Below are 18,910 nucleotides of genomic sequence, written 5' to 3' on the forward strand. Positions count from 1 at the left end.
CTTCATAAGTTTATTCTGTCTTAAAGCTGCATAATATTCCATCGTATGTATATACCACAGTTTGTTTAGCCACTCGTCTGTTGATGGACATTTTGGCTGTTTCCATCTCTTTGCAATTGTAAATAATGCTGCTATAAACATTGGTGTGCAAATGTCCGTTTGTGTCTTTGCCCTTAAGTCCTCTGAGTAGATACCTAGCGATGGTATTGCTGGGTCATATGGCAATTCTATATTCAGCTTTTTGAGGAACCACCAAACTGCCTTCCACAGTGGTTGCACCATTTGACATTCCCACCAACAGTGGATAAGTGTGCCTCTTTCTCCACATCCTCTCCAGCACTTGTCATTTTTTGTTTTGTTGATAATGGCCATTCTGGTGGGTGTGAGATGATATCTCATTGTGGTTTTGATTTGCATTTCTCTAATGGCCAGGGACATTGAGCATCTCTTCATGTGCCTTTTGGCCATTTGTATTTCCTCTTCTGAGAAGTGTCTGTTCAAGTCTTTTTCCCATTTTGTAATTGGATTGGCTGTCTTTTTGTTGTTGAGTTGAACCATCTCTTTATAAATTCTGGATACTAGACCTTTATCTGATATGTCGTTTCCAAATATTGTCTCCCATTGTGTAGGCTGTCTTTCTACTTTTTTGATGAAGTTCTTTGATGCACAAAAGTGTTTAATTTTGAGGAGCTCCCATTCATTTATTTATTTCTTCAGTGCTCTTCTTGCTTTAGGTTTAAGGTCCATAAAACCGCCTCTAATTGTAAGATTCATAAGATATCTCCCTACATTTTCCTCTAACTGTTTTATGTTCTTAGACCTAATGTTTAGATCTTTGATCCATTTTGAGTTAACTTTTGTATAGGGTGTGAGATACAGGTCTTCTTTCATTCTTTTGCATATGGATATCCAGTTCTCTAGGCACCATTTATTGAAGAGACTGTTCTGTCCCAGGTGAGTTGGCTTGACTGCCTTATCAAAGATCAAATGTCCATAGATGAGAGGGTCTATATCTGAGCACTCTATTCGATTCCATTGGTCCGATATATCTATCTTTATGCCAGTACCATGCTGTTTTGACCACTGTGGCTTCATAATATGCCTTAAAATCTGGCAGCGTGAGACCTCCAGCTTAGTTTTTTTCCTCAAGATACTTTTAGCAATTTGGGGCACCCTGCTCTTCCAGATAAATTTGCTTATTGGTTTTTCTATTTCTGAAAGATGAGTTGTTGGGATTTTGATTGGTATTGCATTGAATCTGTAAATCAATTTAGGTAGACTTGACATCTTAACTATATTTAGTCTTCCAATCCATGAACACGGTATGCCCTTCCATCTATTTAGGTCTTCTGTGATTTCTTTTAACAGTTTTTTTGTAGTTTTCTTTGTATAGGTCTTTTGTGTCTTTAGTTAAATTTATTCCTAAGTATTTTATTCTTTTAGTTGCAATTGTAACCATCTGTTTTTAACACCCTGCATTATTGACATTCCTTTGTTCCTCCTCATGCAAAAACATTTTATAATTTGTACATTTAGTCACTATCATTGTACACCCTAGGCATTCTAGATTATACCATCTCAGTCTTTATCTTCTATCTTTCCTTCTGGTTTCATATGTGCCCCTGGCCCTCCTCCCTCTATCCGTCTCACATTCAGCTTCATTCAGTGTACTTACATTATTGTTCTACAGTCAGGTAGTATTGTGCTATCGATTTCTGAATTTTTACAGTCAGTTCTGTTGCACAATCTGTGTCCCTTTAGCTCCAATTACCCAATATCTACCGTGTTTCTATCTCATGATAACCTCTATTCTTAACTGAAATTCTCCCAAGTTCATTCATTAATGTTAGTTCATATCATTGAGACCATAGCTATTCATCCTTTTGTTTCTGGCTAATCTCACTTAGCATAATGTCCTCAAGGTCCATCCACATTGTTACATGTTTCATGACTTTATTAGGTCTTACAGCTGCATAATATTCCATTGTATGTATGTACCACAGCTTGTTTAGCCACTCAACTGTTGATGGACATTTGGACTGTTTCTGTCTCTTGGCAATTGTAAATAATGCGCCATAAACATTGGTGTGCAAATGTCTGTTTGTGTCCTTGCCCTCATGTCCTCTGAATAGATATCTAACAATAGTATTGCCGGGTCGTATGGCAATTCTATACTTAGCTTCCTGAGGAACTGCCAAACTGCCTTCCACAGTGGTTGTACCTTTTCCATTCCCACCAAGAGTGGATAAATGTGCCTCTTTCTCCATATCCTCTCAGCACTTGTCGTTTTCTGTTTTATTGATAATGGCCATTCTTGTTGGTGTGAGATGATATTTCATTGTGGTTTTGATTTACATTTCCCAAATAGCCAGGAAAGTTGAGCATATTTTCATGTGCCTTTTAGCCATTTGTATTTCCTCTTAGAAATGTCTTTTCATGTCTTTTGCCCATTTTGTAATTGGGTTGTTTGTCTTTTTGTTGTTGAGTCAAACAGTCTCTAAATATATAGACCCTTATCTGATATATCATTTCCAAATATTGTCTCCCATTGTGTAGGCTGTCATTTTACTTTCCTGACAGAGTTCTTTGATGCACAAAAGTGTTTAATTTTGAGGAGTTCAAATTTGTCTACATCTTTCTTCAAGACTTATGCTTTGGGTGTAAGATCTAGGGAACCCCTCCTATTACAAGTTTGTTTGTTTTTAGCTTTTTTTATTGTATAGCATAACATATATACAAAGCAAAGAAATAAAAAAGCAGTAGCTTTCAAAGCACTCTTCAAAAAGTGGTTATAGGCCAGATCCTAGAGTTTGTCATGGGCTACCATACGATTCTGTCATATTTTTCCTTCTAGCTGCTCCAGAATATAGGAGGCTAGAGAACTTAAATATTTTTTTGTCATCACAATCGACTTTTTTTCCTTCTTTTTGTGAAAAATAACATAGATACAAAAAAGCTATAAATTTCAAAACACAACACCACAATTAGTTGTAGAATATATTTCAGACTTTGACATGGGTTACAATTTTACAATTTTAGGTTTTTACTTCTAGCTGCTCTAAAGTACTGGAGACTAAAAAGAGGTATCAATTTAATGATTCAGCATTCATATTCATTTGTTAAATCCTGTCTTCTATGTATAACTGCACCATCACCTTTGATCTTTCCATACCTCTCTTTAGGGTAGTTTGGGCTATGGCAATTCTAAATTTTTGATATTGGAAGGGTCTGACACTTATATGGGGTAGGGAGATGGAAATATCTGATGTTTTGGAGAGGCTGGGCCAGGTTTAAGGATTTATCTGGACCAGGGACCCATCTAGAGGTTGTAGGTTTCTGGAAAGTTACTCTAGTGCATGGAACCCTTGTGGAATCTTATATATTGCCCTAGGTGTTCTTTAGGATTGGCTGGAATGGTCCTGGTTGGGGATTGGCAAGTGATGATAGGTAGCAGTGTCTTCCTGAAGCTTGTGTAAGTACAACCTCCACAGTAGCCTCTTGACTCTGTTTGAACTCTCTCTGCCACTGATGCTTTATTAGTTACACTTCTATTACAAGTTTTATATTTCTATATTTTCTACTAACAGTTTTATAGTCTTAGATCTAATGTTTAGGTCTTTGATCCATTTTGAGTTAATTTTTGTATTGGGTGTGAGATATGGAGCCTTTTTTATTCTTTTACATATGGCTATCCAGTTCTCCAAGCATCATTTATTGAAGAGACTGTCCTGTCCCAGGTCAGATGGCTTGACTGCCTTATCAAAGATCAATTGTCCATAGATGAGAGGGTCTATATCTGAACACTCTATTTGATTCCATTGGTCTTTATGCTAGTAGCACGCTGTTTTGATCACTGTAGCTTTGTAATATGCCTTAAAGTTAGGTAGTCTGAGACCTCTGACTTTGTTTTTCTTTCTCAGGATATTTTTAGCTATTCAGTCCATCCTGCCCTTCCAAATAAATTTGGTTATTGGTTTTTCTGTAGTTCTGCAGAGTAAGTTTTTGGGGGTTTAATTGGTATTGCATTGAATCTATAAATCAGTTTAGGTAGAATTGACATCTTAACTATATTTAATCTTGCAGTCGATGAACAAAGTATGCCCTTCCATTTATTTAGGTCTTCTGTGATTTCTTTTAGCAATTTCTTGTAGTTTTCTCTGTATAGGTCTTTTGTCTCTTTAGTTAAATTTATTCCTAAATATTTTATTCTTTTGATTGTAATTGTAAATGGATTTTTTTAAATTTCCCCCTCAGATTGCTAATTACTAGTGTTAAGAAACACTACAGATTTTTGAGTGTTGACCTTGTAACTTGTCACTTTGCTATAGTCATTTATTAGCTCTAGTAGTTTTGCTGTGGATTTTTAGGGGTTTTTAACATATAGTATCATGTCATCTGCAAACAGAGTTTTACTTCTTCCTTTCCAGTTTTGATGCCTTGTATTTCTTTTTCTTGTCTAATTCATCTGGCTAGAACTTCCAACACAATGTTGAATAACATTGGTGACTGTGGACATCCTTGTCTTGTTCCTCATCTGAGGGTGATGTTAACTGTGGTTTTTTCATCTATTCCCTTTATCATCTTGAGGAAGTTCCCTTCTGTTCCTATTCTTTGAAGTGTTTTCAGCGAGAAAGGATGTTGAATTTTGTCAAATGCCTTTTTCTGCAGCAGTCAAGATGATCATGTGGTTTTTCCTGCTTTGTTTTGTTGATATGGTGTATTATGTTAATTGATTTTCTTATGTTGAACCATCCTTGCGTACCTGGGATGAATCTTACTTAGTTGTGGTATATAGTTCTTTTAATGCGCTGCTAGATTTGTTTTGCAAGAATTTTGGACTTTTGCAACATAGAGAATTTTGGCGTCTATATTCATTAGAAAGATTGGTCTGTAATTTTCTTTTCTTGTAGTATCTTTGTCTGGCTTTGGTATGAGGGTGATGTTGGCTTCATAGAATGAATTAGGGAGGCTTCCCTCTTCTTCAATGTTTTTGAAGAATTTGAGCAGGATTGGTATTAATTCTTTCTTGAATGTTTGTAGTATTCCCATGTGAAGCTCTCTGGTCCTGGACGTTTCTTTTTCGGGAGCTTCTTAAAGACTAATTCAGTTACTTTATTTGTGATTGGTTTATTGAGGCCGCCTATTTCTTCTCAGGTCAATGTTGGTTGTTATGTCTTTCTAGGAAGTTGTCCATTTCATCTATGTTGCCTGGTTTATTAGCATAAAGTTGTTTATAGTATCTTCTCTTTACCTCCTTTATTTCTGCGAGGTCAGTAGTTACGTCTCCTCTTCCATTTCTGATTTTATTTATTGCATCCTCTCTCTTCTTTTTGTCAATCTTGCTAAGGGCCCATCAATTTTATTGATTTTCTTATAGAACCAACTTCTGGTTTTGTTGATTTTTCTCAATTGTTTTCATGTTTTCAGTTTTATTTATTTCTGCTCTAATCTTCGTTTTTTTCTTTCCTTTTGCTTGCTTTGGGGTTAGTTTGCTATTCTTTCTCTAGTTCTTCCAAGTGAACAGTTAATTCCTCGATTTTTGCTCTTTGTTCTTTTTTGATATAGGCATTTTGGGCAATAAATTTCCCCCTTAGCATTGCCTTTGCTGCATCCCATAAATTTTGGTATGTTGTGTTTTTGTTTTCATTTGCCTCAAGATGTTTACTGATTTCTCTTGTAATTTCTTCCTTGACCCATTGGTTGTTTAAGAGTGTAGTGTGTTGAGCCTCCATATATTTGTGACTTTTCTGGCCCTCTCCCTGTTGCTGATTTCCAACTTTATTCCTTTATGATCTGAGAAAATGTTTTCACTTTCAATCTTTTTAAATTTATTGAGACTTGCTTTGTGACCTAGCATATGGTCTGTCCTTGAGAATGATCCATGAGCACTTGAGAAAAAGGTATATCCCGCTCTTCTGGGGTGTAATATTCTATAAATATCTGTTAAGTCTAGTTTGTTTATTGTATTATTCAAATTCTCTGTTTCTTTATTGATCCTCTCTCTAGATGATCTGTTGAAGTCATTGATGAGAGCGGAGATTTGAAGTCTCCAACTATTATGGTAGATGTGTCTTTTTCTCTTTTCAGTGTTTGCCTCATGTATTTTGGGGCACTTTGGCTTGGTGTGTAAATATTTACAATTGTTCTGTCTTCTTGTTGAATTGTTCCTTTTATTAATACATAGTGTCCTTCCTTGTCTCTTTTAATTGTTTTACATTTGAAGTCTAATTTGTTGGATATTAGTATAACTACTCTTGCTCTTCTCTGATTTTTGTTTGCATGAAATACCTTTTCCCAGCCTTTCACTTTCAACCTATGTTTGTTTATCCTTGGGTCTAAAATACCTCTCCTGTAGTCAGCATATAGATGGGTCCTGTTTCTTAATCCATTCTGCCAGTCTGTGTATTTTGATTGGGGAGTTTAATCCATTAACATTTAATGTTATTGCTGTAAGGGCAGTACTTTCTTCTGCCATTTTGCCTTTTGGATTTTATATGTCCTATCTAATTTTTCCTCTTTTTACCTTTACTGATAGTCTTCATTTCTGTACTCTTCTCCACACCTCTCTGTCCTATCTTTTCCTATTTGTCTCTAGTGCTTCTTTAATATTTCTTGCAGAGCTGGTCTCTTGGTCCCAAATTCTCTCAGTGTTATTTTTTGTCTGAAAATGTTTTGATTTCCTCCTCATGTTTTGTTTTTTTAAACACAACATACAAACATGAACATTCTTACCATATGATCATTTATTCCATTCTTGATATGTAATCAATAACTTACTATATCATCACATAGTTATATATTCATCACCATGATCATTTCTTAGGACATTTGCATCAATTCAGAAAATGAAATGAAATGAAGAAAAAAAATTCATACATACCATACCCCTTGCCCCTCCCTCTCATTGATTGCTAATATTTCCATCTACCCAATATATTTTAGCCTTTGTTTCCCCTTTTTTTCTATACCCCTTACCACTCCCTTTCATTGATCACTTGCATTTCAATCTCCCAAATTTATTTTAGCATTTGTTCCCCCTGTTATTTATTTTTCATCTATATGTTTTACTTATCTGTCCATATCATAGATAAAAGGAGCATTAGATATGTGTTTTTCACAATCACAGAGTCACATTGCAACAGCTATATCATTATACAATCATCTTTAAGAAACATGGCTACTGAAACACAGCTCTACAATTTCAGGCACTTCCCTCTAACCTTTCTAATACACCTTAAACTAAAAAGGGGATATCTATATGATGCATAAGAACAACCTCCAGGATAACCTGTCATCTCTGTTTGAAATCTCTCAGCCAGTTAACACTTTATTTTGTTTCATTTCTCTCCCCCTCATTTTTTGAAGGACAATTTTGCTGGATATAGAATTCGTGGTTGGCAGTTTTTCTCTTTTCGAATCTTAAATATATCATACCACTGTCTTCTCACTGCCATGGTTTCTGCTGAGAAATCTACACATAGTCTTATTGGGCTTCCCTTGTATGTGATGGATTGCTTTTCTCTTGCTGCTTTCAAAATTCTTTCTCTTTGACATTTGACATTCTGATTAGTAAGTATCTTGGAGTATGTCTATTTGGATCTATTCTGTTTGGGGTATGCTGCACTTGTTGGATCTGTAATTTTAAGTCTTTCATAAGAGTTGGGAAATTTTCAGTGATATTTCCCTCCATTAGTCTTTCTCTTCCTTTTCCCTTCTCTTCTCCTTCTATGACACATCAACACCATGTATATTCATGCACTTCGTGTTGTCATTCAATTCCCTGAGTCTCTGCTGATATTTTTCCATTCTTTTCCTTATAATTTCTTTTTTTTCAAAGTTAGTCTTTAGTAAATACAGAATATCACATTCACACATCCCTATAATTTCTTTAGTTGTCGAATTTCAGATGTCCCATCCTCCAGTTCACTAATCCCATCTTCTGCCTCTTGAAATCTAACATTGTGGGTTTCCATTTTTTTAAATTTCTTTTACTATGCTTTTCATTCCCGTAAGTTCTGTAATTTGTTTTCAGACTTTCAGTTTCTTCTTTTTGTGCACCCATTGCCTTCTTTATATCCTCCCTCAATTTGTTGATTTGGTTTTTGATGAAATTTTCCTCATCTATTCGAACATCCTGAATTAATTGTTTCAACTCCTGTATCTCATTTGAATTGTTGCTTTGTTATTCAGCACATTTATTGAGGTATATGCCTTATTCCAGGCACTATGCTAGGCTCTAGGAATATGGTGATGATTCAGAATTTCACAGTTCACGGTTCCTGCTATCAATACCTTCAGCCTAGTGGGAAGTATAGACAAAAGGCATTAATAGATACATGAAATAATTGCCAAATGTCATGGGAGATGGGAAGAGAAAATGGGAAGAGCTAGAGATTTGCAAGAGGTTTGAGCCATCTTTAAGGCATTTGTATAAATGATCTCACAGGTTGAAAATTTTTTCTTAATGATTTCAATAGGTTAAATGCAAATAATTTTCACTCTGTTTGCCTCTAGGTACAGTTTGCAGTTCCCGATGAACCCAGGGAACCCTCCACCATATTCGGGCCCTGGTCCAACGGCCCCATACCCACCTTACCCACAACCACCAATGGGGCCTGGATCCTACCCTCCAGGGCCTACGGGGGGACCCTATCCACCTCCTCAGGGATACCCTTACCAAGGATACCCACAGTACGGCTGGCAGGGCGGACCTCAGGAGCCTCCTAAAACTACAGGTACTATGAACTGGGTGTGTATGTATATGTATATATGTGGGTGTGCATATGCGCAGCCCCATGTCATCAAAGGAAATGTTTTCTTTGGCAGAGATGAAACTGTGTCTGGCTTTTGTGGGTCATAGTTCAAGGCCTTAAAGCTCTATCTACTTCCATCTTGCCTTTTGCCCCTTCTGGAGCTGATAACTTTCTGGCCAACAGGTTTCCTAAGAGCTATCCATAGTGCACAGGTGGGGAAAAGTACCAGTTGCCAGTTTTATTTTTCAGATTTAGCCTGTTGGGGTTATTTTGTCTCAGCTTGGTGACCTTCAAGTCATCCTCCTGCCTCCACAGGAGGCTTTCTTCACTAATAAGTTTTCATAATTCTATTTAACCTGATAGTTGAGTTTTCAGCAGGCTTCTGAGTCCCTATTGTGTGCTAGAACGGTGCTATTCAAAGTTCAGTCTGCAGATAATCACCAGTTCATGAACTATTAATTGGACCATGATGGGATCAGTAGAGAAAATAAGAATAACCATTTAGGAACTTCTAGAGCAATTTGACATTGCTGTGACATCCAAATATGTAATCTTGCTTTTTACAAAAGTGTCAGTCTATGAAGGATTGGAAATAAAATATCTTGAGAAGCACTGTATGAGATGTCTTGTATCTATTTTATATTGGTTTGCAGAGTAGCCACTCCCTTATAGCACTTCCAGTTTTTTAAAAAGCTAATTTTTACCAAATGCTTATTTTGTGCCAGGTGATTTCTTAAAAGCTTTATATTCTTTATCATTTCATCCTTGCAACAACCCTATGAGGTTATTTCCAATTTGCAGAGAAGTTTTGAAAGCATAGAGTGCCCATGGTCACTCAGCTAGAAGTGGATCTTAGATTAGAATCCTGACAATTTGGCCCAAGAATTTGTACTTGTAATTTATTGCTGTATCTTTCTCTTTCTCCCCCCTCCCCCCTCTACCCTCTTTTTGAACTGACCCATATTCATCTGAATTTAGGGCTTTAGACACCTCTAAGAGATTTCCATATAGTTTAATCCCTTATTAATCAAAAGTAATAACAGAATTGATGGCTTACCTTATTCTAGGATTTGAAATTTATTTCTTTTTATTTTTTTAGGAAAATTTATAATTTGAGGTTCTGTTTTCTTGTCTCAGTTTTGTAACATATGCTTGGAATAGTGCAGGAAGGTATAATCAGAGTAGTTGGAATTCAGGTCTGTGACATCGGGGGATTTACTGAAAATAAATCTCAGCTTTTGGGTTTTTGCTTCAAAACAACATAACCCAGTGATAAGTGAAAGAAGGCAGAGACAAAAGAACACAAACTGTATGATTCTGTTTCTATGAAAATTAAGAACAGGTAAAATTAATCCATGAAGAAAGAGATCAGAATAGTGGTTCCTTCTGGTTATGGGGGTGCAGGGCATTGGGTGGGATTGGTTATTGATTGGGAAGGGCGCAGGGAAGCCTCTGGAAAATATTCTGTATCTTAATCTGGGTATAGACATTTGAGTTGTATACTTGTATGATTTGTGTACTTTGCTGTCTTATTAAGACAGAAAGTCAACCCAGTATTTGGGATGACCACTAGACTCAACCAATGTCTGCCTGGTATTTTGTCTTCCAACCAAATCCTTCAGTGTTTTTTTTGTCCAGTTTCAGGCTGCATTGTTTTTATTGACTCTCCAGCTAACACTCTATGAGTTTGAAACTTTATTGAGTTTGTCTAGGACTTTGTAGCTCATACAGAAAATACCTACAGATTTGGTCCTCTTTCTTGCCTTTGGTGTCATTTAAGTATTGATGTCAGCCTTTTTGAGAAGAAATAATTTAATTATTGTTAGGATTAAAAGGCTCTTTTTCTTCAGCGTTACCAATTTATTGTGATTTCACAAATGCAGTTGAAAACTGTTTGATTTTTCTTTCCTAAGGAGATATGCCAGGGATTTCTTTCTCTGGTATCAACTTGTAAATTTTTTTTTTCCATAGGCAGGCATCAGGAATCGAACCTGGGTCTCAGGCATGGCAGGCGAGAACTCTGCCTGCTGAGCCACTGTGGCCTGCTCAACTTGTAAATTTTTAACTATCAGCTGGTCAAGTTTTTCTCTCAGCAGGGATCCAGGGTCTATGAATGTTACCCTTTGAAGGGTGTAGGCTTACTAAGGGATGAACCGGTAGGGTACCCATTTCATTCTTTGCTCTTTGTATTGCTTCTGGGACCCCCACCAGAGCCGTTCTTGAGACCTCTATTATGCAAACATGTCTCTAAGCTCTCTTTAGAAATTGGTCTAAAACTTTTTCTCTCTGCTGGACAATTTAGATTTATCTGCTACCACAGGTACTATCTCTGGGCTGTACATTCTGTCAATACAGACAGAAATTGTTACTTTTTCGAAGGGTGGATCTTTGACCGTTCTTAATTGGTTTTTGGTATTTAGTAAGGGCTTAATAAAGGTGTGATGAATGGGTGGATAGGTGAGTAGATGGCTAATCTAAGGAGAACTCTTTTTGGCCCTCTATAATTAAGGTTCATTTTTCAGAAATTGCAGCAAACAAAAAACCCTTTATTTTTTTCTCAGGAAATCAGCCTTTTTGGAAACCATGTGACTGGGAGTATTCCCTTATGGGAATGTGGCTTCCCTGGGAGTACACTTGTAGATTATATCAAGGATCTTCTGGTACAGTTTATTAATAATAACTATAACAGCTAGTGTTTCTTGAGCATAGTGTGCCTGCCAATAGCCTTATGTAATCGTCATAATGACCCTGCGAGGTGGCTGGCACCAGTCCCATGTTACAGAGGTGGAATCTGAGGTTCAGAGAGGTTGTGTTTATTATCTGTTGTATTTAACATATCACCTCAAAACTCAGCTGCTTAAAACAACAGTGACGTATTATTTCTCACAATTCTATGAGTTGGCTGGGAGGTTCTTCTGCTTCATATGAACCTGCTGAGGTCACTCATGTGGATTAATTCAGCTACCATCTCGGCTCTGGCTGGAATGTCCAAAATGGCCTCATTCATGTGAGTTAGGTTCTTAGTTTGCCTCCATGTAGTATCTCCTATACACAGTTGTTCATCATTGATAGTCGAGCCTGGGCTTCTTTACATGGCACATGGCTTCCAAGAGGGTGAGTGAAATTTACATAAAAAACTGCCATGTTTTTAATGGCTAGACCCAGAACTGGCACGCTATCACTTCCACATGTTTTGTTGTCCAAAGCAAGACACAAGGCCAGCTAAATTCAACAAGAGGGGAAATAGACTCCATCTCCCCTGACCTTCTTTTTTAAACAACTTTATTGAGATATAATTTATGTACTTATACAATTCACTCATATAAATACAGCATTTTTAGTATATCCACAGAGTTGTATAACCTTTACCATAATCAACTTTAGAACTTTTTTATCACTCCAAAAGGAATTCCCACATACCCTACCCCACTAAACAGTTTTCCTTATTGTTAACACTTTGCATTACTTTGGTGGTACCTTTGTTACAGTTGTTACAACTGATGAAGGAATAATATTATAATTACAATATTAAATATAGGGTTCACTGGGCTATACAATTATATGTTTTTAAAATGTTTAAATTGTAGTACCATATATACAACCTAAAATTTCCCCCTTCAACCACATTCGAATATGCAGTTCAGTGGTGTTAATTACATTGATAATGTTGTGCCACCATCACACCAAGCAGAAACTGTACCAATTTAGCATTAACTCCCCATTCTCTACCCCATCCTGACCCCTGGTAACCTGTATTTTCATTTTCTACTCTATAAATTTGCTTATTCTAATTTTTTCCTATAAGTGAGATCATAGCAATATTTGTCCTTTTGTGTCTGTCATGAAAACATAGTGTTACTCAGTATAGTGTCTTTAGGGTTCACCCATGTAGCATGTATGAGAGCTTCATTCCTTTCTCTGGCCAAATAAATTCCATTATATGAATATACCAGTTTTGTTCATCTAGTCATCCACTAATGGACACTTAACTTGCTTTCCCTTCTTGGCTGTTACGACTAGTGCAGCTGTGAACATTCATGTGCAGTAGACCCCATCTCTTCATGGGTGGAATGGCATGTGAATACAGGGTGAGCAGAATTGTTGCTTACCATTTTTGCAAACAGTGCACCACAATTTGCCCTTTGCCCCCAACAATTAATGTCCCTCACATATGCAAAATGCACCTACCTCCTTCCAAGTCTATCAGATATCTTATCCAACAACTGTATTGTCTTCAAGGCCAGGTGTCACCATCTAAATAGTCCATTTATAGATAAGGTCCCTTCTGTGCCATGCTGCTCTATACCCTACCTTTGCTCATAACTGCACTCACCACTCCTCATTCCCACTTTTGCCCCACCCTACACATCCCTCGAGAGCAAACAAAGCTTTACCTCCTCTATGAAGCTTTTCCGTTACCCACCCCACACCTCCAGTACAATTTGCCACTCCCATGTGTTTAAACTCCACTCTATGCAAACTTCTTTCTTAGGACTTCCTCTCCAAATGCAATTAGATTCCATTTTCTGCCCAGGTTATCTCCTTAATGTGTGAAATCAGTTAACTTTGCTCCTACCATTTTAATTTAGGCTTTTACCTTTTTATATTAATGAATATTCTTTTTTTTTTTTTTTACATGGGCAGGCATCAGGAATCAAACCCAGGTCCTCTGGCATGGCAGGCAAGCATTCTTGCCTGCTGAGCCACCGTGGCCCACCCTATATTAGTGAATATGCTTACGGCTGCAAGTGACAGAACTTCAACCTTAAATATTAACTGACAGCCGAGGATCATGGGATGCCTCGGTAAAGTCTCCAGTATGATCAAAACAGACAGAAAAATGGGATTATGAAGGAACAGACCACACAGGGAGCAGAAACTCTTTTCCAAAAAAGGAAAAAAGAAAAAAACACCTAATAGTCATAGATATATGGGAAGACAAATTTTATTGAAAAGGAACAGGATGCTATAGAAAAAGGAGCTCAGGAAACAAAAGCATTTAGTCAAGAAGCATGTGAAACTGACCTCAGTCCACTAATTAGATCTAAGAAACATATTTGGGTCTTCAGTTCTTGCCAAACTAGAATTGAAGGCTTTTTGTCACAGGTGGAAGTGTGATATATCTTTGGTTATTTATTTCAACATAACTAACCACCCCAACTCACTGGGTTAATGATTCTGCAATTTGCCCAGGGCTTGGCAGGAAATACCCGTCTGGGCTCCACATGGCATCTACTGGGAGTGGAATGTAGATGGTAACCACTGTGCTTGGTTGGGCATGTGCACTTTCTACCCTGAAATGAGATTTAGAAATTTTCTTCTTGGCTGTGTTTTGTGAGCATAGAATGGGTTGACCTGCACCTGCAATTGGGAGAAAGAAGCCATTTGTTTGGCAGATGCTTCTGAGGGAGAAAAATGGAAGGGGTCAGGAGATACCCATCTGAAAATACTCCTGTCCCTAAATGTGTTCCAGACCAGTCCTCGACTTCTTCATTCATACTGGCTTTGTTTGACCTTCTTATTTCCTTGAGGGTTTAATCTGTGCTTCCACAGCACCTAAAAGAACCATATTCTGTCAGCTGTCCCAGTTTCCATGGAATCTTTTGTTTCTGGCTCATTATAGTAAGAAATTGGTCTCTTGAATCTATTAAAAGAAAAACAAAGTCAGAAAACCCCCGATAGGTCTGGCATTTCAACTGGGATGTCTCAAACACCTGGGAGCTGGATGGTCAGTCCTCTCTTCACCTCCACAGGGCCTCTCAGCGAGGCTAGCTTGGACATCCTCATAATGTGGCAGTCTCAAGGTAGTTGGGCATCTTCCATGTTAGAGGATGAAAAAAATTGAAAAACTTATTACCTTTTAGTTTTTAGTTTTACCAAAACATTGTAAAAATAGTAGATGATTCCATATACCTTTCACTTGGATTTCCCCAAATCTTATGTAACCACAGTACAGTTATCTGCCTGGCTTTCTTTATACCTAGGCTCAGAAGTTTCAGATGTCACTTCCATCACATTCTGTTGGTCAGAGTAGCCACAGGTGTATGTAGATTCAAAGGAAAGTGAAATATACTTCACTCCTTGATGGGGTTTGGGAAATAGTAGCAAGGTCATATTGCAAAACAACATATAAAATGGGAAATGTTGTATGTGCATCTTTGGAAATGCTACCACAAGTTCCAGTAACAACAGGTGAACTGTTGCAGTGAAGCATTCTATGTTACAAAACTGTTTCTGGGTTTTCATGAATATATTAAATGACAAATTAAATACAGCAGTATCTCTAGTCTGAATCAGAAAATAAACAGTCTTTCTTTTTAAGGAAAGTTCTTGTGAATTGGTTAGAAGGTCATGAAAGGAGTTTTTTTTTTTTTTTTTTAATTCTATCATCAGAATTAAAATGACCCCCTCTCAGATGCCTCTGATCATCAGAAGCTGAAGTGTTCTCAGATCATTTGGTTAATCACCCTTCCCAGCTCATGGCAGACATTCCTAATCAGTTATGGTTTCTGCTAGATCTGAATGTTTTTTCAGAAACTTTCTTCCTAAGTATTCTAGGCAGTCACTATGAATGAACAAGTTTGCACTGTTAGGTAAGATGAAACCCACTTACCATATGTTCTAGTTTGCTAGCTGCCAGAATGCGATATACCAGAAACGGAATGGCTTTTAAGAGGGGGAATTTATTAAGTTTCTGGCTTACAGTTCTAAGGCCAAAAATGTCCACATAAGTCAAGTCTATGGAAATGTCCATCTAAAGCATCCAAGAAAAGATACCTTGGTTTAAGAAAGATGATGATGTTCAGGGTTTCTCTCTCAACTGGAAAGTTACATGGCGAATATGGCAACATCCCTAGCTTTCTCTCCAGGCTTCTTATTTCATGAAGCTCTCCTGGGGGTGTTTTCCTTCTTCATCTCCAAAGGTCTGTGGCTGTGTGGGCTCTCGTTGTTCTTGCCCTGATATTCTCTCCAAAATATTTCCTCTTTTAAAGGATTCTGGTAAATGAACCAAGACCACCTGGAATGGTGGCATCACAACTCCCTCCAATCAAAGGTTAATATTCACAATTGGGTGCATCACATCTCTGTGGAGATAATCTAATCAAGTTTCCAACCTACAATACTGAATAGGGAGTAAAAGAAACGGCTGTGTCCACAAGCTGAATCAGGATTAAAACATGGGAACATAATCCTTTCAAACCTACTTACCATTTTTTGCTAGGCTAGGCCACCTCTTTTTAAAGATACTCAAATGGAAGCACAGAGAGATGTAGTGACTTGCCCCGTTTCAGCGAGTTTTGATTAGGATATGTCTCCTGATTCTGAGCTAAGTGCTTTTCCTCATTATGCCTTGCTGAACAGATTCCACAGAAGTTCACAAAACACCTACCAAAGAAAAACTCCTTTTCAACATACCCTTTCCCTCTCCACCCACCCACCAAAAACAAAACAAAACGTGTACACACGTGCGTGCACACACATGCACACTCACCAGTTTCCTGGCAGACAGGTAAAGTAGAGTATGATAAAACTGATTTAAATCCACCCTGATTAACATTATGACCTGGACAGGTCATTTAACCCCTACTGATCTTCCTTCCTCCCCAGGAAGATTTGTGAAGTTTTTCCCTCCTTCATCTGTGCTTCTACAGCACCAGGCACAGTACTGGACACATAGTATGTTTTTTTGGTATATTCATTATCATGATCATTCCTTAGAACATTTGCATCAATTCAGAAAAAGAGATAAAAAGAAAAGAGAAAAAAATTCATACATACCATGCCCCTTACCCTGCCCTTTCATTGATCACTAGCATTTCAGTCTACTAAATTTATTTTAACATTTGTTCCCCCTATTTATTTATATTTAATCCATAGGTTTTACTCATCTGTCAGTAAGGTAGATAAAAGAAGCATCAGACACAAGGTTTTCACAATCACACAGTCACACTGTGAAAGCTGATTCATTATACAGTCATCTTCAAGAAACATGGCTACTGAAACACAGTTCTACATTTTCAGGCAGTTCCCTCCAGCCTCTCCATTATACCTTAACTAGAAAGGTAATATCTATATAATGTATAAGAATAACCTCCAGGATACCTCTCGACTCTGAAATCTGTCAGCCATTGACACTTTATTTTGTCCCATTTCACTCTTCCCCCTTTTGGTCGAGAAGCTTTTCTCGATCACTTGATGCTGAGTCCCAGCTCATTGTAGGATTTCTGTCCCACGTTGCCAGGAAGGTCCACATCCCTGGGAGTCATGTCCCACGTAGAGACGGGGAGGGCATTGAGCTTGCTTGTTGTGGCACATGGTTTTTGCTCAGTAAATATGTGTTGGATGAATGGGACATGTTACATTTCAGAGGGTGACTGCAAATTCATATTAGGTATCTAATATGAATTTCTCTTTAAAACACTTCCCTTAATGCTTATTGGTGTGTTGGGGTTTTGCACATGTTCTTTTGGGTAAGGAATGCGATATTGTGGCAATGTGTTGATTTAAAATAAAATAAATTCTACTTCGAGTCCTTGGTGTGCCCCCACATAGTTCAGAAGCCCTGCTTTTTTTTTTCTTGAATGCTGTATGGTAGAGGTCTCATTTCATTCTTTTTCCGTGTGACTATCCTGTTATTACAGCACCATGTGTTAAATTTTTGGGGTGGAGGGTAGAGGATGGGAGAAGTACAATGGCCAGGAATTGAACCCTAGGTCTACCATATGGCAGGTGAAAATTCTACCACTAAACTAACCTTGTACCCTCTCCAGTTGGCTTTTTTTTTTTTTTGTATAGTATAACATATATACAAAGCAAAGAAAGAAAAAAGCAATAGTTTTCAGCGTACTCTTCAACAAGTAGTTACAGGACAGATCCCAGAGTTTGTCATGGGCTGCCATACAATCCTCTCAGATTTTTCCTTCTGGCTGCTCCAGAATATAGGAGGCTAGAAGGAATAAATATTTTTTTTCATCACAATCAACTTTTTTTTTCTTTTTTTGTGAAAAATAACATATATACAAAAAAGCAATAAATTTCAAAGCACCGCAACACAATTAGTTGTAGAACAGATTTCAGACTATGGTGTGGGTTACAATTCCACAATTTTAGGTTTTTACTTCCAGCTGCTGTAAGATACTGGAGACTAAAAGAAATATCAATTTAATGATTCAGCAATCATTCATTTGTTAAGTCCTATCTTCTCTGTATAACTCCACCTTCCCCTTTGATCTTTCTTTCCCTCTGTTTAGGGATGTTTGGGCTATGGCCATTCTAATTTTTTCATGTTGGAAGGGTCTGTCATTAATATGGGATAGAGAGATGGAACTGTCTTATGTTCTGGAGAGGTCTGGCCCTCTAGGTTTTTGTCTGGTCGAGGGACCCATCTGGAGGTTGTAGGTTTTTGGAAAGTTACTCCAGTGCACTGAACCTTTGTAGAATCGTATATATTGCCCTATGTGTTCTTTAGGATTGGCTGGAATGGTTTTGGTTGGGGTTTGGCAAGTTATGATGGGTAGCAATGTCTAACTGAAGCTTGCATGAGGGCAATCTCCAGAGTAGCTTCTCGACTCTACTTGAACTCTCTCTGCCACTGATACTTTATTAGTTATGCTTCTTTTTCCCCCTTTGGTCAAGAAAGAATTGTTGATCACACGGTACCAGGGCCAGATTCATCCCCGGGAGTCATCTCCCAGGTCCAATTTGCTTTTTCAATTTTTTTTTTCTTTTTTGGCATGGGCAGGCTCCAGTAATCAAACCTGGGTCTCTGGCATGTGGGGTGAGAATTCTGCCACTGAGCCACTGTTGCAGTGCCCCAATTCACTTTTGAACAGGGTTTCTAAGTTAGTAATTAGGGAACTACCCAGTGATGCTGTTGTCATTGTTTGTAATCTGAAGTGACAAAAGGAAAGTACGTGTTCTAGGAGTGTCCTGCTGGGCCTTTCAGGTCATTGACCAACAGGCAAGAAATTATGATGCCTAGATTTTATTTCACAGAGAAGTTTATGGAAAAGGTGATAGAATGGCTTATTTCTCCTTCTGCACACTGTTCTTGGTATCTGACTCTGTTCTCATCAGCCAGTGTGACAGTAGAGAAGGATATTTAACAGTCTGGCATATTTGGCTAATTGGCTGGAGATAAGGTATTACAGCTTGGC

The 18,910-nt window shown here is 37.8% G+C and overlaps 1 protein-coding gene across 1 annotated transcript in view; it reads left to right on the top strand.

Annotated features, from left to right (window-relative positions):
* CYSTM1 (cysteine rich transmembrane module containing 1) overlaps positions 1-18,910 on the top strand; it is a 75,898-nt gene that overhangs the window by 38,504 nt on the left and 18,484 nt on the right. Inside the window, exon 4 of the mRNA XM_077137960.1 lies at positions 8,515-8,735. Coding sequence (XP_076994075.1) covers positions 8,515-8,735 — 221 coding nt within the window. The remainder of the gene's footprint in view (positions 1-8,514; positions 8,736-18,910) is intronic.

Source organism: Tamandua tetradactyla, chromosome 20 (assembly GCF_023851605.1).
Source record: "Tamandua tetradactyla isolate mTamTet1 chromosome 20, mTamTet1.pri, whole genome shotgun sequence".
Taxonomy (NCBI): domain Eukaryota; kingdom Metazoa; phylum Chordata; class Mammalia; order Pilosa; family Myrmecophagidae; genus Tamandua; species Tamandua tetradactyla.